This window comes from Ptychodera flava, chromosome 11, assembly GCF_041260155.1.
Source record: "Ptychodera flava strain L36383 chromosome 11, AS_Pfla_20210202, whole genome shotgun sequence".
Taxonomy (NCBI): domain Eukaryota; kingdom Metazoa; phylum Hemichordata; class Enteropneusta; family Ptychoderidae; genus Ptychodera; species Ptychodera flava.
The window spans coordinates 22280938-22302938 of NC_091938.1; the positions used below are offsets into that span (position 1 = coordinate 22280938).

The 22001-nt window shown below is 38.0% G+C and overlaps 1 protein-coding gene across 2 annotated transcripts in view; it reads right to left on the bottom strand.

The window, feature by feature from the left end:
* Positions 1 to 1646: 1646 nt before the first annotated feature.
* LOC139143828 (la-related protein 4-like) overlaps positions 1647 to 22001 on the bottom strand; it is a 41797-nt gene continuing 21442 nt past the window's right edge. Inside the window, exons 4-13 of one of the 2 annotated variants that reach the window (XM_070714407.1) lie at positions 17602 to 17854; positions 16525 to 16661; positions 14631 to 14734; positions 14060 to 14224; positions 13395 to 13646; positions 12687 to 12781; positions 10712 to 10981; positions 9095 to 9329; positions 8403 to 8636; positions 1647 to 7869 (exon numbers count right to left, since the gene is read on the bottom strand). In XM_070714407.1, coding sequence (XP_070570508.1) covers positions 7534 to 7869; positions 8403 to 8636; positions 9095 to 9329; positions 10712 to 10981; positions 12687 to 12781; positions 13395 to 13646; positions 14060 to 14224; positions 14631 to 14734; positions 16525 to 16661; positions 17602 to 17854 — 2081 coding nt within the window. In that variant the 3' untranslated portion in view covers positions 1647 to 7533. The remainder of the gene's footprint in view (positions 7870 to 8402; positions 8637 to 9094; positions 9330 to 10711; positions 10982 to 12686; positions 12782 to 13394; positions 13647 to 14059; positions 14225 to 14630; positions 14735 to 16524; positions 16662 to 17601; positions 17855 to 22001) is intronic. The other variant, XM_070714408.1, reaches the window with a different exon arrangement.

A 22001-nucleotide genomic window follows, 5' to 3' on the forward strand; every position in this document is an offset into this window, starting at 1 on the left:
ACAAGAACTGCAGTCTAATCAGTGATGGTTTTTTGCTCGCATCAAGAACCCTCCAGTCTTCAGTTCAAAAATCAAAAGGACATTTAATATTTACACAAACAGGAAATAAACTTGACAAATAGTACAACTCAAATGAAGAAACGTACAGGTAGTTACTTCTGCATATCAACTATGGTGTTTAATTTATACATTTTTCATCGTTATTCTTAATGTACACGGGCAGAAGTCAATGTACTGGACAATATTGCAAACAAGGTAAAAAGACTGTGAGAGGGACTTCGCAAAGATCCTTATCATTACAATCTTCTATTACAGAACTGATGCCAGAGAGTGCTTTTACCCTTTCCATCACTAACTTCCGGTGTAAAACAATATGGACCTACATATTTAAGGACATGGGTGAAAGGGTATAAGGAACAACTGATGTTGTTTTCACTGGTCCTTCCTTGCCCTATCTATGCCCCATGATCTGGTCTGACCCTGTGAACGGCACAGACGATGCCAATAATTTGGATATTTCAGTGAGTGAGGGAAACACAAGTACTGGTCAAATACTTCCCATGATACAAGATAACACAATTGTGTGGTACACTCAGAGCTTCAATGTTTGCGTCAAATTACACAACAGGATATTGCCTGTGCTCTATGGCACACACAGACACACATTCTCAAAGTTAGCGTTGCTTGTACCATGTGACACAAAGCCAGTTTCCATTTTCAAGTTTCTGAATTCATGAGCAGTTTGTACCAGCTTGCATTTTGTTGTAAAGGTTTTTTGTGTGAATTTTTATACCCACTTTGAATTTTCTTTAACTCTCACAGCTCCTTCCCCATATTATCTAGTCTACACAGAGTTGTTATTGTAATTCTTTATGCAGTGTGTAAAGATCTGTCATCAATCGTTGATTTCATTGGATAGTCTACACACTTGGATTTCTTTGCGATGATAGGTTGATGTGAACTTTGATAATATACATGGTTTTTTTGAAAAGCACACGTGCGACAGGCAGCTGCAAGCTGTATTGGATGGCGGACTCTGGTATGTCAGAAACTTTGCCAAACCCTTCAAGCTCTGAGGATTTCGACACAGGTGGATCACCTGAGGACTATCAGACCAGATATCAAGGACCTACTGTATACCTACAGCATTAAATCTGAGTGTTCTAAAGTTTACTGGAAACACACATCAAGTGGCTACAGTAATGCCCATGTACTTGACAATCATAAACCTAGTTGCTGTCTACAACTCTCATACATGCAGGTCCCCGCATGTAGGTAAAGGCTAGTATTTACACTTGCTATTTGGGAAACTGCGAATGTCGTTCCGGCTGAAACGGTACCCCCTTGCTGAGCTTGTAGGAGACAAGATCACAGTCTGTCTTCAATTTGGCATTAAAAACACCCCAGCGAGCATTACTGTTGCCACTTGGAGTTCGGTTCTTAGGTAACAACTCACCTAAGTTTTCTACCAAGTTTCAATTTTGTTTGCTCTTAAAATAAAACGAACAGAACACTTGTCATGTGACTAGGGATTTCCTTCACAAGGAAACATTTTTTGATGTAATGTGAGCTATTATATAAAGTTCTACACCACAATCTGGCAAATTCCAACATCAAAATGACAAAACATATATACGCACCAACCATTTTCTAAGGCAGCCAACTGACATATCTATTTTACAGGTACAATTAATAATTGTCACTTTCAAAAAGTCCACTAATAAACAATAAGGATTTCATGTGGGGATACATCATAATTTTTTAACATATTTCAAGCAAAAATAGTATTAAACAGTGGGTTTCCTTGGCAACAAAGCTCCTTTATGCGGATTGGTGAGTGAAAACTCTGTTGCAAAGCTGGATACATGTTTTTTTTTTTTGCTATACAGTATTACAGATTGTAAGTCTCTCTTCAAAAAAATTATTTACCTTGGTGTAATTTTTAAATTATCACTGTGGCATGCTGTTGTTATTGCAAATTTTATTCTTGTTTTTGTGCACCAATAAGGATACATGTAATGTACACGTGTGCTTAGTCCTATAAAACACAATATCTGGTAAAGGATTTTTGGTGTGGTATTTGTTAACTGCTTTAAATTATTGAAAAACTTTAGCGAAAGTTCAGTGAAGCGGTTTCTTAGAAGTAGACGGTTGTCTTCCTGAAAGACATTTAACAAATCCTAACGATGCCTGGTATGTCTTAATTCTCATTTCTCTTTCAGTATTTAAAATATCTATTCCATTAAAGGGTTTTGGTTGATGTTGGTATTAAAAAACTGAACTCCAAGAGAAAGTGTGCAGCCATTACACACTTACCATGCTTTCTTGCATTTACACTGAAATAAATGTCAGGAACATAATGGACGGTGCACTATGTCAATAGCTACAGATTTCAGAACCAATTTAATTGCGTGAAATATACAATCTAATTAAATCATAGGTACTTCTCACAGAATGCCAAAGTGATAATGTTTCTTTATACAATGACTATATTATCTCTAATTCTCTCCCTATCACACAAATTTATCACTGCAAAGAGAAAAGTAAAGAAAAATATTTTCAAATACCCATACTCTACTAACAATACACTCTTTTGTTAGTGCTATTTAGCCCCAATTGTTTTATACACAGGAAAACACACACATTTCTGGTTTAGACAAAGACATGGCAATAAGTTCAAACAAGTTATCTTCACATGCTTCAATTTCAAAATTGAAAATACAAAACCAGCAATATAATTATTAATTTTTAATAATCGGTCTGATTAACATTATGTAACAGTTGCAGATCAAATTCTTGTAATACTATACTTGAATGAAACATACATTTGTACCTATCCACGTTTTCCTCTAATTTTTTAATAGTTTTTTTTTCAATTTTTTCGTCTATACTTTGCTCTATACTGACTGCTACTTCGGCCAAGCTACAGGTTTGGCATAAACTGTTTGAAACTTTGAAAGAGTTACTGTGAAATGAAAAAATACGAGTCTGCAAAAAATTCTCACAAAAATATTAACACCTTCGCTTGAAATTTCGCCCCAAATTTCCCCGATGATAAGAGTGATACAGGTGCGTGTGTTGTCTATACTACATACATGTGTGTCTACACATTTACCAGTCCTGGTATAATTTTCATATACAAGTACTACTTTAGTATACTGCATTTTTTAGAATTGTCAAGTTTGCAACATACTGAATTGTAACAAAAACACATTGAATTGATAAAATATATAATTTTTTTTTGGTCATAGATACATACATTGAAAATTACAAGGTCAAGGCTTATGATATCCCTCAGTCTGCCATCAAATAGAGATATTCTACGGAAACAAACTGCACGTCTCTTTGCTACTGTGCTACTGGGTTATGACGATCCTCTTTAAATACTTTTTTAATACTAGTGATATTTTGCATTAAAATAAATTTGTAAACTTTTCTTAATGTCATTGGAAACAGTCATTATTTTTTTTTAAAGGACTTGGATAAGTAGGCACATTAAAATGACTGGTGAGTAACCATGACGACAGACTCAACACATGCGTATTCTGGAAATACCCCAACAAGCCAATATTGAAAACCAGCAAAAAAAATAAGACATAAAAAAAGTAAACACCCGTTTTAAAAGAAACATGGACACATTGTGGAAGAGATTATATGTTGAGATTGATATAAAAAGAATGTCAACACAAGAGAGACAAAAAAAATGCAACCCTGTGACTCTTTGTCCAGTGTTGACTGATGTGCTGTTGGGCTTTATAATGACCATTACTCTCAGAAATGGATACAAAACTGGATATTTCAGTGGACCATGCTACAAACAACAATGTTCAGAAACGTACATAGAAAACTCCTGTGCAGAAATGTACATAGAAATTTTGTACTCCTGTGCATGTATTTATCCACCTATGTTTTCTTGAACTGCTGAATTAAGACTTCTTGGGCATCAGTTTTCTATGCAACACTGCAGTAGTCACAGTGTAATATTTTATTCTGCAATACACCTATTACCTTTGTACTTGGCTGAAAGCTTAGTTCAATGACTGGACATGGACAATGATCCTAACCTAAATGATATAAGGCAAATTTTGTGCTGCAGGGTATGTGCTACATCACACCCTATCATACATTGCACCATAAATATACCTTGATATCATAAGTCTCCAGTGGGTATCTATCTTGTTCAGATACTCTACAAATCTCTTCTATCAAGGCTCAAGTCATACTGTCCATGTGTCATGCACCTTGCTGTTACAGGCCGAGTGACAATGACCGTGAATGTTCATTTCCCATCACTTCATCAGCATCCATTTCAAACGAAGGACATAAACACTTGGCTGGCAGTTTACCGAGAATTGCCAATCTTTATTGGCTCTTTTCATGGAGTGCTGTGCACAGTGTTGTTTTACTGAGCAATGTTTATTGCTATTCCTTATGGTCAGGAATACGCCAAGCCAAACTTCAATTTCAATACATCCTGCTGGTTGAAGTTAATTGCAGTTTTGTTTGAAACAATACTGTAACATAGCTTTCTGGATCATGCAAGTATATGCAACAATCCTGCCATTGGGTCTAATAAAAGCTTGTCTGACGGAACTAGCTAAGGGGACAGAGTAACTTTGTGGTGTTTTTGGTCATTTTCCACATCTTCTAATGGAAAGCATGTACCAAAAGTTAATAGGTGACATGATCAGTGTCTCATATCCACACTGTAGTTTATATCAAGGTTTATAGTTTGTTAAGCCATTGGCCTATCTTTCTGGCAGATAACAGGGCAATTTCTTCATCTGTTGTATCTGTACACAGCATTTGGTGTTTATTTAGGCAAACCATGCTGTTATAATAAGATGCTAAATAATGAGCCAATTTGAAAGTCATGTTCAAAGACAGCAACTCTGTCCCTTTCACTGTTAGACTAGCTTTCAAGTAGAGTAACTGAATACTTCTCTCACAATTTTGGTCACACAGTATTTACTGTGACTGTACCCACTGTTTGGAAATGAGTGGACTGCATTCTATACATTCATGGCAAAAATACCATGGAGCAACTGATGTTTACTGTCTCATTCAATTGAAGTAAATCTCCATGATTCCTTGCATGGTGTGAGTGTATACCTTTCAAGTTGTAATCCGTTTGTTTATTTCAGAAAGTGAACATTGCTGTAAGTTCTCCAGAACCGACATGCAATGACAATCTGCCTGAAGACAGAACAAGATTGAGCAACTCAGCTGTTCTCTTATGCCACGGATTATTCTATTTTGTTAATCATTTGCCACTTTCACCTCATAAGACATCTTTCAGTGTTGTCATTTCACACATGATCATTAATCAACCCAACAGCACGGATGCAACCACTGACAAGAGTTAATCCATGTCACCCAAAAAAACCTAACTACAGAAACACAAGAGACAGAAGGATGAAAATATTACACACAAAAAATTTCACTCTCAAGATATACAAAATGCACTTTTTGGTTAGTTTTCCTTTTATGACTACAGTTCACCAAATTTAACAACATGCTTGTGCCTGCTGCACAAATGTCCTGTATTGAACTCTGAAAGAGACTGATTACAAATGCTATGATATTGATTGCAGTTATTTCCCCTGTAACTTGTCAAATTCTGACAACTTATTCGAGTTGACTCAAAAAGAACGCTACAATTCCTACCTATTGCACTAAAATGCAACATCTTTACGAAAAATTGCGATATGATATGACTGCTGCAGAGATATTGTGCTGTGAAATACCATATCAATTGCTCTCTGGACTTTCGTTTCTTTCTGACAAATCAGTGCATGCACAAGGAAAGTCCACAAACCGTGTTAACTACTGAGAAGGAAAACAACAAAAAAGGCTGATCAAAAATCCCAATTTTGATTACTTTTCCCTGCGAAGTTTATCCCTGTTTTTTTTAAAATCAACTTGTCCACCACGTGTGAGTAAAACTTGATTCATTTGACTGACTTTAAAGTGTCTGTTAATGTAGAATGCGCCTTGAACTTGAACGATTAAACGCTTTTGCTCAAACTTTCCCTAAGGCAACTTTAAACCATTTTCTTTCGAAATGAAGAATAAAGATCAGGGGTCAGCGTGTAAAATGGTTCTACTCCGGAATAAAAAGGACACAGACTCCGTAACACCTACGAGATCACTTGATACAAGTACAAACCAACCCTAGTGTACAGACGCATAGGGAAATACATGTATTTCTGTGCGCTTTTAGGCAAGTGGTTTTGCTTGTACTGTGGTCCATTCGATTTCCGGCTTTAACCTGTTTGATCATAGACAAACAAATAACCCTATATTCCCCTAGACTTGAATGCAAAATGGCCACAATTCCTGTGTTAACTTCTTGGGGCAAAAATCAAACCTTCGATTTCAAAACAATAAGCCTGTGAAAACTATTTTCTCCAGGAGTTTCAAAATGAGCCCAAACCAGCAGTAGATCAGAAAAGTGTTGTAAAAATTTGAAAGTCAGAATATCCGTCCATGAGGCGCATTCTACCTTACAGAACTGGGTTGACAATTTCTAATAATTATTTTACGCTTTGGCACTCATCACATCACGCCCCATTAACATCAAGCGAGTCAAATGGCTTATTTAAAGTTTTAAACAGTCAATTATCATTAGTACAGCACCCCTTGCTCTGTGTAATCAATGTGCCATTTCAGGTTGCCTTTTTAAATTTCATGTTTACGGGAATTTTCATGAATGATTTATAATTGTAAAGTACTGCTTAACGAAACCTTAGACACTGGGTACCTGTTGTGGTAAATATGACTTAGCATGGTTGGTTTGGAAAGTTCAATGTCAAATGTCATGAAACCAAGTAAATATTACCAGTTTACAACTGTGCACTTCTGTTTGGTATCACACATTTCGAAAAGTCTTACACGAACATGTAATAAATTTTTCTGTCCTTTTTAGAACGTTTTCTGAATCTGGTTTTCCACAAAAAATGCATTCAACAACTGTGGCAAATGTGGCGAAGAAATCAGCGTGCTGACTCTGAAAAGCCCCCCATAAAACCTCTTTTGTAATTTTGCAACCCAAAACATTTCAAGTAAATTGTTTCATGTGCTGATAAGAGATCAAGATAATGCAGAGATATTTAGTCCAGAGTAAAACTTAGCATCTTACAGCACATAAATCAAGATATTCTCATTTATACAGTTGCCTAATTAATAGAGCAAGTTTCACAGTTAAGTGTCATATTGTGTGTCTACCTCTAAAATTTACAACTCATCCTTATTCCATGACCGTCGTCCTTTCTCTGTACAGTATTCTGTGGTTAAGTTCACTGCTTCATAATGTCCTGACATCCCCTTCCATGAAATCAAACAATATCAGAACTATGTTGTGGAAGATACCAAATTCCATTGGTAGGGGTGGTCAGGTGTTAGTCTTCTGGGTAGAAGCATACCCTAAGAACCAATAGCACCATGTCTGTTGAGTCAGCGGTGTTTAAATTCCACTGAATAAATCTTGAAGCACAAATTATCTTGATTTCAGTTGTTTTCCTCTCATCTCGTTTATTTCATTACAGGTGACCTTCGGCCATTTGCAGACTGGTCCTTGGAATTCTCGCCGTTCTGCTGTCGTGACTGCTCGGTAGAACTGTCTGGTTTTGTAGGCGGCTGCTGTTGGGCTGCAGCGCCATGTCTTTGTGATAACTGTCTTTGAGGTTGTGGCTGCTGTTGTGGCTGTTTAGCACTGGCTTTTTGCTGCGACTGTTGCTGTTGCTGTTGCTGCTGTGGTGGTTGTTGTTGTTGTTGCTGTGCTGGGGGTGGAGGAGTCTTCTTGCTAGGTGTCTGTGCTGCCATCTGAGCATAACTGAGTTTGGGCATACTGCTGCGCTGCCCTTCCTCCTGAAGATTAATAAACCAGACAAAACAAATGCACTGTTATTTTTTATGGTAACAAATCCACAGAGCTATTGCACAGAAAATCTTTACAGTTTCAGACATAAGAAATCATTTTTCCAAAGTGTTAAGATTCCCCATTGACCGGTGGAAATTATACAAATATGCAACACTAGACCATTCACACACTCCTTGCCACAATGCAAAAGAACCACAAGTTAGTAAAATTCTGCGGATGCCAAGATCTGACGTTCTACCTGTTGCATGAAAGACTTTCACAAGGTGTCAAATCAATAACCTGTACCAGCAATTGGGTTTTTGTGGTATCTCCCCTGGCGCTCCATCAATCCACATTCACAGCAAATGGTCATTGACAGTTGTAAGATACACGTCCAGTGAGAGGTGCCAATTTTGCACAGAGTGGCAGCCTACACGTGTGAGACACTTATCAGTATTAAAACGCATAAACACATAGCACTGAATTGCACACGCCTAACGACTGTAAGATTTGCATGGTTCTATTAATCAAAGAAGCATACCTGTTTTTGAGCTGTAGGGTTGGCAGTGCTGTTTTGTTGGTTGGTTTTACCAACAGCTGCTGTAGTGGTGGTGGTAGCGGCATCTTTTACCATGCCTTCCTCTGGATTGGTTTGATTGACTTTAGGAGTAGTAGGTGAAGATGGAGGAGTCGCGCTGTGTTTCTGAAGCGCCTCGCTGGACGCGCCCTCTCTTTGTTGAATGGCGGTATTGTTTTCCAAAGGTCTGACTGCACGCTGGTAGAAGTAAAAACAAAACAAATGATGTAGAACACTTTCAGTAGGAAAGTGGTGTCACCATTACACAATTTTAGTTGTTACAGTGTAATCATGGCAGTCAAGATTGACAATGAGGAGTTTTCACCTTCCAGTAAACAAAATGACAACGATTGTTATCAATGCGTGGATATTAGTCAGGTTTCATTTGGTTTAGCACGACTTGATGAACTGGATGCCTTCTTCAGAATTTTACCTAATGAAAGAAGGTATGGTCATAATGTCCACTTTACACTTGGTTTAAAATACTTCTATCATTCAAAGAAGACATTTTCTCTCTCTAGTTTTTAAACCAGTATAATGTTGTTCGGTCTTCTACCAATGTAAACAGTACATGAACTATCGTGCCTTTATCACAGGTAGGTTTGCATTTCTGTGTTATGGCGTTTCAGTTATGAAGGTACTCCCCTAAGACTTACCTTGGGGTCTTTGACACCCTTCAGAATATCTGCCATGGGCATCATGGGTTTTTTATTTTCGGTCTCCTCAGTTTTCACCACATTCTCTCTTCCAGGGAGTGGCGGAAACGAAGATGGAGCTAAATCAAGTTTGGGTGAAGGTGGTTTGGGCTGGTCTTCACGTTTGTCGCTTGAATTCCTCCTCCTGGAACCTTCGTCTTCTCTCCTTCTGCCACGTCGGCTAAATCCACCTCGCCTGTTGCAAATTGAATTTGGTAAAGGCTTATCAACAAAAATACTTCATCTTAAACCACCTTGCCTGCAAATACACATTCTTCCTAATAATGCTACTACATCATCTGCAATGATGGGTCTTGATTTCTGTCACCATTCTGAATGGGTAACATATTCTCGCTAACAAAAGATTTAAGTGGGAACCATAACTGAACAATAACATGTACTTTCCGGTCTTCACAAAGACATGTGCATTTGGAAGTACCATTAAAGGTATACGGTCGCCTGTAATCTAAATATGTCCATATATAGTCAAAGGGGCATTCCTTCGTATTCAAAATGCCCATGTGAGGGTGCTGTTTTTAAAAAGCGGCCATCCGCTTAACATCTGTGATAGCTTAGATTTACTGTTTCCATGGTAACTGTGGCAAAATTGGAACAGGTGACTGTATACCTTTGTAGCAAGTGTTTCGCTTGTCACATTGTCATATTCCTGCAAATCCAACAAGACACTGATGCCACATGCAGAATGCATTTGTGGCTACTAACATTTCACCTGCTTCTCCCATTCTCTCTATGTAATTGTTAGCAACAACAGCAGTGGAATACAAATGCTATTTATCTGATGTGAAATGATACCTCCTTCAAATACCCCAACAACCACCCCCACCCAAAACAAATCATAAAATTCTGCATATATTGCTATTGCTCCACCCATGCCAATAAAAACACTCAGGGGCTAGGCTAGACCAAAATGTGACAGCACAAGACTTCAAAAGTCCACTTCCTGAAATTGATAGCTTCCCCAGTTTGACTGCCCGGGTCAAAACGGACATGAAGAACGGGACAAAATTTGACCTTTCTGGTAAGGACTCCATTAACCTGTATTGATTGTGTCACTAGGAAGCTTTTTACTCATGGTTTGTTGTTAACAATACTCTAATGTCATCTGACAAGCTTCGAAATCACATCCCCCTTTTGTATCCTGGATATGCATGACTGTGCATGGAGACGTGACTTTGATGTAGAAATTTTAGGAGCAAAATGCTAAAATAAAATCTAGAACATGATAATATTAACCAATGGTACATATTGATATCAGATATTTCTAAGCATTGTTTTTTCATATTTACAGATGTCCTTGAGTCAGCTAACGTGATCACCTTTGAAAAACCCATATCATCATTGCATAAAGTAGATACAATGCAGATGAAGCTCACTGGGTCAATAATGCAGAAATACAGGAAACGTATCATACGGGTGAATGCAACTGCAACCCAACTTGAACAGCTCATGTTGTGCACATTTGACCTGTTTGACCCCAACATTCCCTATAAACATGCTCATCACTGATACAATGGGTTTAGGCCAAACCATGTTGATCAAAGGGTTAAGTCAGTTTACCTTGGTGGAAGAGCACCAGAATGACTGATGGAGTCTTGCTGGCCTAGTTTAGGAGATGTATTGTCACGTCTCACTCTGTAACCACCGTTCTCCCTCTCCATGTCACGTCTATCACCATTGTCCCGCGACGACCTGGGACTGACATTATGTGTGCCATTGGCAGTACTACTCCTGTCATGAGGTGACCGCGGAATCTCATGGTTGTTATTGCGCTCAAGGGTTCTCTCGTCTGGAGTACTTGATGTCCTTTGGTGAGTCTTAGTTTGGTTTCTGTTCATTCAGAAAAAAAGAACATGGAAAAGCGTTCCGAATGTGTGGCAAATAAATGGAAAAAGTGTTCTGAATGTATGGCACACAAACTATGTGTACAACTCTTTGGCACTAACAGCACTGCATCCAATTCATATTTGAGTCGCTCTCTCTTTACTTTGACTACTTATTGAAGTTCTGACAGCATAATATTGCATTACTTTTTTCAATTAGTGACATACAACTCTTGAACAATACACATATGGTATACAATTACAATCAATCATGTGAAAACGCCCACATAACTGTTCAAAGGATTAAAAGGGTGACTACCTACATAAACACACTGTATATGTACTGAAATTTCTGTGGCAATTGCATTAAGAACCCAGCAGTTTTTGACATGCCCATATCACATTTGCACATCTCTCCTTGGCTAACTGTGTACAACTTTCAAAGGAAAACAGAGGACTAAAATCAAATAAACAGGCAATGTAAAACAACCACTTATGCAAAAAACCAGGGATTGAGAGGACTGCCCCTTTAAACATATATACACATATGTGCAACTGTACTTAGATCAATGAACCTGAAGGTACATAATACATTCATATAAAGAGATATGCACATACCAACACAAAACACAACTCATGTTTATAAAGGAATGATCAAATTAGGTAACATATGGTGTATGCTAATAAGATTGTAGTCAGGTTTGTAGATGCGGTTTAATGCAAGAATGCAAAGAATATAAAACTAAGGGGATATCATAACATGGCTGGAATCTCGATTCAAAGCAAATACAATCTAAGGTTGGTTATTTACAAGCAGTCTGGCCGTTGTGAACATGAGTACACTGTTGGATTGTTGACGCCACTTATTGTATTGAAAACTTCCATTGTTTCAAACCTGCACACAATGCTAAGTATATCAATCAGGGATAGGCACCTATGTTGGAGTTGGTTCGAAAAAAAGTATTTGTTTAAGGCACAAAGAGATCACAGATGCTCAATAACCTGACAGCTCTATGTACAGGATAATATTTTTGATGTAAAACTTCAGAAAAATGGATCTGGGTAGGATTTAAAAATTATCTGATCAATAAAAATTTGTGAAAAACAATTATGATGAACTCTCTGCTCTATGTGTATGTAGATTGCGAACAATTTGTTAATCGGGGCTAGAATAGCTTTCTTATTGAAAAACACTCATTATTATTATTGTAATTGCCACACTAGTACATAATGACTAGGTAAATAACACTGTGAAAACATCTGTTCAGAACAATGATTGATATTTGTAATGACAGAGCACATGCATTTATATCCACACCATCAAGTATTTATACAGTGGGGAACTAATCAAGATGTTACAATTACATGCACTTTGCACAATACCAAATACTGCCAGTTCTACTTTTTAAATTTGAAGAATGTCTTCTTTTTTCAGGTACAATGCTGACATTTGTCATATGAGTGTTTACAAAAACTATTTCCAATGCTTCACTCTGTCAATAATCTATACATGTTGACGGCAACAAAATCACCAATACTAAGTTTGCCTAGCAACACTAACATTTCATTTTGTCTTTCTACAATACTCTTTATTCTACAGTCAGTTGCTTCACCATAACGGATGATATTGTCTATTCAGGAGCTTCACCATACTCCACTATGTCAGACAGCACTATCTGTTTGTTCACAGTTTCACAGAGATTGGTACATACCTGTTCCTGTTACCTTGATAGCCATATCTTCCCACTGTCATTGGATGCTGATGATACTTATTCTGAGGTGCCATTCCATTGCCAGGAAACGGTGCCTGAAACGCAAACATTCCAATAAAGTAATACTTTCTGAACAGATTTAGAAAGTTGTTCATCTTTTTCATATACACGAGTGAACGACAAACCTTGCAGGATGCCCTCTTTCAATGCAATTTTCTGAACTCTCTGGGTCAACTGAATCATTTTGCAATGTCTCTACAGTACCAATATATGTGGTATGTAAAACAGGACAATCTACAGTATGTGACCCTTGGAATTGTATTAAACTGTATACTGAACTTGTGTCTCTTATAATCAGGGTTTTCATTGACATCTACACCTATGTGTTCAGCTTTGGCAGATCAAAATTGCTTTTGATGATTGGGTTTAAACTATCAGACAATTTCCAAGCAAATGTACACTTAATAATGAGACAGCTTTATTATTTCAGATTCTTGGATCTCCAGATGTTTGTTTCATCTGTTAAGCTGCACTTGCATATCACGAAACCGGTCCTAATTCTCTATTGAGGATATTTTTTAAGACAACATTTATATGTTGAATAGAATGTCTACTGAGGATGTCTCTTTATCACAGAAAATTTGCCATCGTCAAGGGTTTACTGTACATGGTACGTGCATAAAGGTGATAATTGACTGTATGACTCACCATTGGAGGGTCAAAGAATGGAGGTGGGCTGGTAGCCCACTGCTGCGGTATCACATTGGGGTTCGGGTAGAAGGCAAACGGTTGTTGAGCACCATTCATGATTGGTGAAACTGGACTGTACTGGAACTGTTGCTGTGGGTATATGCTGGTAGGCGTCGTGGCTGTCGTCTGGGGTGGCGTTGGCGTTGTCGGTGTCCGTAATCCATTCATCTTTGCAGAGAAACTTTGCAGTGGTTTTGCTTTTATCCTGGCCTGAAAATATACATTGATCAACATTAGGTTTTTATAAACCTGGGGTATAAACAAATACAATGAATGGCATGTTGGTATCTGTAAGTTTTCCAACAGAACATTGGCTATAATTCTGTTTTCTACTGCACGCTGCAACCACATAAAAGTTTACTTAATTCACTTGTTTATACCAGGCCAGGGTACAGTGGCAAAATAGTCAATACAGATTTTGCATGGAAATATTTTGTGGAACATTTGAAGAATTTGCATTTTGGTCATTTTCCAAACTATGATAAATATGCTACATTGTATACATTTTCTGAGTTTTTTCAAACTTTTCTTCTTGAAAGATATGCCATTTGGATGCACTACAAAAACACATGTACAACTAAAAGACAAGGGAGAGAGAGAAAGAGAGAGAGAGAAATATCTACCATGATTGGTTTTCCTCTGAAGGTTTTGACTTCTTCACGTAGATACTTGTAGGCGTTCTGAGCATCAGCCTCTGAATCAAACGTCACGTACCAGTTACAGTTGTGAGCAAACTCACAGCTTGCGAACTTTGGACAGTTTTCACCTGAGAATAATGCTTTCACTTCCTGAGTAGGCAAAACACAGAACAAAACATGGTGATTCAAGAAGTTAAAAATTTTATTATTGTTTTTAAATACAGGGCAGCTGGATTCAATGCAAGAGTTCATTGGTAAGCTACAGGTATGCAATGTTATTTTGTCACATTACTCTTTTGCAGACTGGGAACACCAAAGCAATTTCTTGTGGTGGGTTTTCAGAAAATATTTCAGTGTGCTGCTGCTGGCCTGTATGCAAGCATTCTTTACAAACATAATAGGGTAACACATCAACATATAACACGATTGATATCTAAATCGGAAATGCAGATGGCAAAATTTCTCTTTCATAAATATTGCTTACATAATACCTTTTGAAAAATTAGAATGACATTCTGGGGTTTCATTTATAGTGTAGTATTACAAGTACGCTTACCTCAAGAGGAGTTGCGTCAGGAATTTCTCGTAACATCACTATACACCTTTTTGTAATTGGCCGAACCCTCTCCGCTTGATCATCTACTTGTAAATAAGGAGACTCTGAGGAGAAAACAAACAAACAGAATGTCACTTTCAAACATTCACAGTTAGCTAATTATGAACATTTTTGAACTGGTTGGCTGGGGCAAACTTTTGTCTCCAGAGCCAAAAAAAGGAACTCAAAAGGGAAAAACATAAATGAGACTCTTCATTCAGTTATCCACAGTATCCTCGGAAAGACTTTCTTCTGGATCAGGACTCTAACATTCATTAGATGCTATAAAGATCTATACAAATGAAGAAAAAAACTGGAAAATTTCCCTACATAGTGTGCAAAAGGTAACAACTATGACAGTAAACTTGTAGTATTTGGTGTTCGTTGCACATGGGAGAAACTTAATTTAGTGATGTATTAGAAGTTTATTCATCATTCTATCACCAAAATTGGCAATGTCAATAAATGTCAAACCCTTCTCATAATCAGATTTTGCTGCATCCCTACTGCTGTCAATTGGGTAAGTGGACTGACACAGAGAGAAAAAGATTCATATTTGGTAATACTTTTGCAATGATATTGTGACGTAAACAATGAGATACCCATAAAACCGTTAACAAACAGGAACAGTTTATCTGTTCATAACTACACCCTGAGACAGTATGTTTAGTTTTAACAAGTGTTGTTCTTATCAATTAGAACTGTTACAGATTCACAAATATCAGTTTGACAGGCAAAACTGCTTTTCATGGCCTTTGAACCCTTTCACTCTTAAATCTTCAGTACATCGATTGGATTTAACAGAAGGTTAAATCAGAAACCAGGTGAATAGTTTCACAACGAGGACAGTTCTCAACAAAGGAAGAGCCTGGTTTTGCCAAGCTCAAAAACTGTGTGATGTGGATATAAATGCCCTTATGCAAGTAGAATATGCGATTTCAAACCATGAATTCTTGTTGTTTCTGTAAATACTCTCAGCAATACTGTCTTCATTTTTTTCAAAATCTAAAAACTTTCTAAATGCTACACAGGGTGTGCTTTGGCTATGAACATAAAACATTTCCTGTGCCTGAGCTTTGAAGTCTTGCAACATGACAAACACACATACTTTTTCAATTCCTTAAGATAACGGAGCCTGTTTACCAATGTTGAGGGGGAAAAGTACAGACAGTGATTCCAAATAAGAAGCAAGAAACAGGAAGTTTTCTCAGAAAATCCTCCGGATTTGTTTGTCTCTTCACTGGAAGCAGGAAATAAAGTCTAATCTATGAAGTCAATGATAGACTGTAAGAAAACCCGACACCATGGCAAGGAATGCTTCCCCTTTTAATTTCATTTCTTCTCTTAGCAAGATCTGTGCAATTGCATGAATTACTTGCACAAAATGAGTACAATTTTTACAATTTTTGATGAAATTTACAAACAGTAACAAGACTATTGATCTCAACCATGACCTCTTCAAGTGCCATGTGAACTGTTCACACTTTCCATAATTATCGTCTGAAACTTTTTTCACCTTACTCTTTTGTCAGACTTGTACCTTAACACAAATCATAAAACTGGTTGTTGGAGTGGGATTTAGTTCTTGTTCAGTGCCCTGCATCTAAAGTGGTTGCTTAGTCACAATGTCACGGTACAAAATAACCCTGAGCAATACAGATTGGTACCTCTGAAATCGACAAGAGATTCTATTAATAATTTGAAATCGGCTCGGAAAATTTTTTTTGTATGACATCATAGGTCAACCGGGGGTCAGGGTGCAAAGGGTAAAGAGTACCTCTGAAATCGACAAGAGGTAATATTTAGAGTATATCTGAAATCAACAAGAGGTAGTATTAAGAGTAATTGTCCATACCTCTGAGAACGTCAATTATCAGGTTAATGTCAGTGGTTAGTCTCTTGACAGCATTGAAATTGGCTATGGTCCATATTGGTACATACTGGTCAGAGTCCATTTGTGACCGGAGATATGTATCACTGGCTAAGTTTTCTCTGCAAGGGTAAAAAGCACAATACTCATTATTATCAAAAGTTGAAGTCAACTCTACCAGCTTGGTATCAGAGTTCAACAGTTCAGGTCAGGCCATTCAAAGGTATGCAAGGCTAAGCAGATATTTCAAATGGTTGAAGATAAATATGCTGGCTGTATACAATACAAGCTCGAACATTCACACTGAAAAAACAGTTATTTTAAAGAAATGAACAAAAATTTAATAAATTGAACTATACAGAGGAAAAGGGTAATAAATACAACACGCCTGTTGTAATGGAAATATTTTTTTGTCTTTCACAACTATAAGACTTGTGATCGCTACATGTCTGGCACATGACTGATCACCTGACATATGGGTGGGCATTCAATTCTGTTGCATAATTAGAATGCAGCTATTCTGGTCTTTTGGATATCGCTTGATTACAAAATATTTTTCATTATTTGCTGGTCTGCTTTTGTAATGTACTAGTTATGGCTTGCTTATCAAGTACAGTTTGTAATGCCATATGACACATGGCACTGGTGATCTAGGTACTGATCAAACTATACATGACTAAAACGTGATATTGCTCTGTGTTCAACATTAAAAATTATTGTATGAACTGCCCACAAAACAAGTGCAGTGTACTCTGAAAACAAATTCAATGCCTTAAGTTTCTTCTGATAGAAAACTTCTTAAGGGTAAAGCTGTGGATACTCCATTTGTTTTATTCAATATCTAATTGACTTTCCTATAATCTTCTCGACCTGCAAATCTCAAAACTGTTACAAATACACACAATTTTGCTGATGTTGGAGATCACAGGGACATGATTTAGGAAGCGTAATATCGACTCTCTTGTCCCCTACTATGACAGCTTTCACAGACTAGCAGGCAAATCTGGTTAAATGGTACAATAAATCCTTGCAGCATTTTTTCTCAGAATAAAGCTGCCTTACCTTGAAAAATAGTACTCTAATTGATATCTGAGCATGTCTCGGAGGCCATCCCCTTTACTGTGAGAATTGTCCGGAGCCAGCTCGTCCCCTGAGACTAATTGTCCCTCTGTACTGGGGGTGTATGTCATCTCGGTTGTGGTGTAACCATTGACTGTCAAATGAGTGATGGGTATCGGTGACTCGGCTGGGGATGGGAAAACGGCGGCCCCTGTGGTGTACTTGCTGCTCACATCCCCATTGATCTGGTAAGGACCTGTTACAGAATTCATTATGATCGTAATGAATACCAAAATGATGAATTTCACAAAGCTAAAGATCAACAGAATACATGTAAATTTCTAAGTTTATTTGTCACTGTAAAGTCATGAACAGGCGTCCATAGAACTAAAGATATGCAGCTGTCAAATTATGACTAAGCTGACACTGCCTGCACTCCTTTGCAAAATTTGTTAATTGATTTCTTGACAAATATGTCATAGCAGTAACAGCTGCGTAGATGAACACAGAGCTACTTGAATATTGTGTGAAACGCTGAACTCTAAATAAGGCCAGGTTAGTCTTTATGTTGTAATCTTGTGTTGTACCATGCATTGTGAAAAACACAAGCTAGAGAGTTCACAGAACAAATACTTGAATGCTAAGGTGACTGAAAGCATAACCCAGTGGTAGAAAGGTTTTCTAAAATGACATTTCACTGAAAAGTTACATCATAAGGAATTTTTCTGTAAATTCAGCAAGATACCATTCAGTGGTAATATCATCTTCAGGTTGCCATAGGAACAGCTGTTTTAGGCAATAACTGAGGGCATCCAGTGTATTTTTTTGCTAGGATTTAGTGAGATAGGTGAATGGAGTGGGAACCCAAGTGTAAGTTATTCTCTAACATGATTGTATTGATACATGTTCTCTACGGGGAATCCCAGTAATGTGAATGGGGAAGTGTGGTGAAATTTACCACCATACTGGCCTTCACAAAAACACTGGTATCATACTACAGACAAACAGTTCATGAGCATGCTAAAAAAAACCGGCAGTTGTAAAGTATTCAAGGCATCTGTATGATGCTGGCAAAAGGAAACTATATAAGGCAACAGCACACAAGTCAATATCTTGCTTGACAGCTTTTCAAAGAAAGTACAGAACATATTTTTAGGCAGAGAAATAAATTGTGCAAGTTTGGGAGTGGCAAGGATTTTTAAATCAATGAAAGATAAATAATAATCAGTGTTCTCCCTGGCCTAAAGCAAAATGGCCACTATTCTTTAGTTTTGGTAAAACAATAGAAACCATTAACATAACAAGATAATCGTTATGCAAATCACCATCTATGCTGCAAGAATTCCTGGGGAGAACACTGGTTGGGTTTGTCACGTCAGTGTGTTAATCAAGTCTGATACCTGTATTAGACTGAAAGATTCAGTCGCGTGCGGGCGCTCCGGCGCACTGCGACCTACGACCCTTTACCACGACTGAAGGCACACTGTACTTGGCCGCGGCAAACTCAAAGAAAAAAAGTACCGCCCACAACTGACTTCACAGACTTTTCAAATATGTAAATCATGGTAGTGTAATTTGAATATTGCTCACGTGGGCTGTTTACGGGCATAATGACACGCGGTAGTCAAGACAACAATGTCGATCAACTGCATCGGCAGCGCCGACATTGCATAATCGCTCTACTCGGCAGATGAAAACAACGACAAGCGGCTAGCCTATAAACTTACATATAGATACAATATTGTCTGGCTCAATTGACGCCTATAAAAAAAAAAACTCCATAGCGTCTTTCGCGCTGAGCGCAGCAGAATGTGCAGTCTGCGGGGAGCTCGGAAGAAAAGGTCGATCTTTTCGAAAACGACCGATATCGAGAAACTGAAGCAACTCTACACAAACAAAACATTACCGTACACACTAATCCAAACTTCCCTACAAAAATCCGACGCGAAACTAACATTTTTATTAACACAAACAATCGGATAAGAATGTAGGAACACATTTTTGAAACGAATCAAACACAAACTCGACACAAAAACATTTTGGATAGTTACGTGGGGAGCCTCTTTCACATTTTTACTTTCGCGCTGAGCGCAGCAGAATGTGTAGTCTGCGGAGAGACTGTAGACTCTCGGAAGAAAAGGTCGATCTTTTCGAAAATGACCGATATCGCCGAGAAACTGAAGCAACTCTACAGTGGAACTGACGTCTGGACATCACAGCGGAGCCTGCCTTTGTAAAAAATAAACACAGTGTGCTTCGTCGATGGCAATTCCAACAAGATTCTCTTGATAGACATCGCAACTGAGTAATCTCCGCCACTCTCTCGTCATGATAGCCTCTCTAGTGAACTGAACACAACCTGGAATTTACCACGCACAATTTGTTCCTTGGTACGTACGTCGTTTCGGAGATCTGAACCGATCAAAGCCGCCTTCACACACGTTTCACTGCACTTCTGAACTTGATCTTTCATGAGTGAAATCAGGGGCGAAATCCCCAGAGCAATAGATCCATAACTTTGGGTGCCAGCGTGTAAATCATAGATTTCCCATACCGTGGGGCCCTGTTGGTAAAATAGCGGATACATCTCTGCCGCCGCTAAAACTCTTTGAGTGCGTCTCTTTGCTCTCTTTTCAACATAATATTATATAGGTCTACATCAGAACATTTACTGACTGCCTCGGCAATGCGAGTCGGCGATTGTTCGGATCGGCCATAATGATCAAATTGGAACGTTAGCCACAGACGTCAACGTGAGTATAGCTTCGGCCGTTCGATTTTCAATACTTCGAGTTTGAGAAAACACGTTGTGTTTGTTGACAAACGAGACATGATATAAGCTAATAGGCGGGACAAAAGCCTGGCGACAGTTTTGAATATGCTAATCACGATCACGCACTGAGTGAGCGATGTGGGCGGTCTTTTTACGCTACATACTGTCAATTAACTCGTTTCTGTAATACGATTGGTTCCAACAAAATTTTGTTGGAGAACAGGATTTCAACAGTGTGCCTTCAGTCGTGGTAAAGGGTCGTAGGTCGCAGTGCGCCGGAGCGCCCGCACGCGACTGAATCTTTCAGTCTAATACCTGTATATGACCTTTGCAATCGTGTAGACCAAAAGAGGTACAAAGCAGGGATAGTTTATACTAATATTATGCAGGTATATTAACTTTGGATTGCCTCCTAACGTATATGTCATGACAGTCCCGCTACATACGCAGAGGGACTGTTGCTGTGACATTATCAGTCACTCGCATTGCCTGCTGACCAAGCAAAATGCATTAGGGTGCCGTGCAACCATAATGCTACATCAAATTAGGCACAAATCTATATGACAAAAGTCATGACTGTTAATTTACTAAAGCTGATATTATCCAAGCAATATAAGTGACAAATATCATTGTGATTAATGTAATAGATATGAACTATAACAAAGGGCATCTTTTGTTCAACACAGGAAAACATATGACCCTTCAAGGGACAGATGACAATACAACAGAGCAATTTCAGACAAAAATTATGACTGTCACACAAAATCCAGAATTATAGACAAAACCTTGAAAAATCTTCCTCTGGCCCATGTGATATAGTTGGCTATTGTAGGTCAATGAGGGGGTAACTCAAGCTTTCTTATGCTGTATATATTGATTAAACAGTTCAAAAGGCACCCAATGCTGAAGTACAATAAATATTTGATGTCATTTTTTGGCAATAAATTCAATGATTTGTTTGCCCATATGTGATAATTTATGGCTACTGAGATTACACGTCAGTACTGTAAATTCCATAGGTACACAAGCATCAATGAATTCTGCTATTCTTGAAGCTAGTACAATTGTAGCTTGCAAGCAATATCCAACATACAGCCAATGATGGTACTCTTGAAACAATCAATGTGACCGGTTGGTCCTGCGCAATAAGGTCATCATAATAGTATTTTGCCTTCCCCAGGGGATCATGTTTGCTTTAGGTAATTAGAGGACTCCGTAGGTATTGCTGTCTTTTCAAATGAAATTTATGCTGCATTACATTTGCTGACAGATAAATTTGATGGGTCATTCATTTTAATATCTCTTACTTGTGACATTATTCATTAATCCTTCGCAGAGGCATGACGGCACTTGTCTGAACCAGAATAACCAGTGTCTGGCATTTTCAATGACTCCAATTTGATGTACGTCATGATCCAACATGAGATGCACTTCGGAAATAGAGATGTACAGAGATGGAGCCCTCATATTTCAACTCATTGTAACTGTATAATTATTAGAGTGATACTTTGTCACACCACTTTTCAGCCTCCCTTTCAATACAACTATTATTCAAATTTCAAGTAGGTCAGACCGACCTGATTTTGGCTATTCAAAATTTCTAATATGCTGCGTATAAATGCAGTTTTTC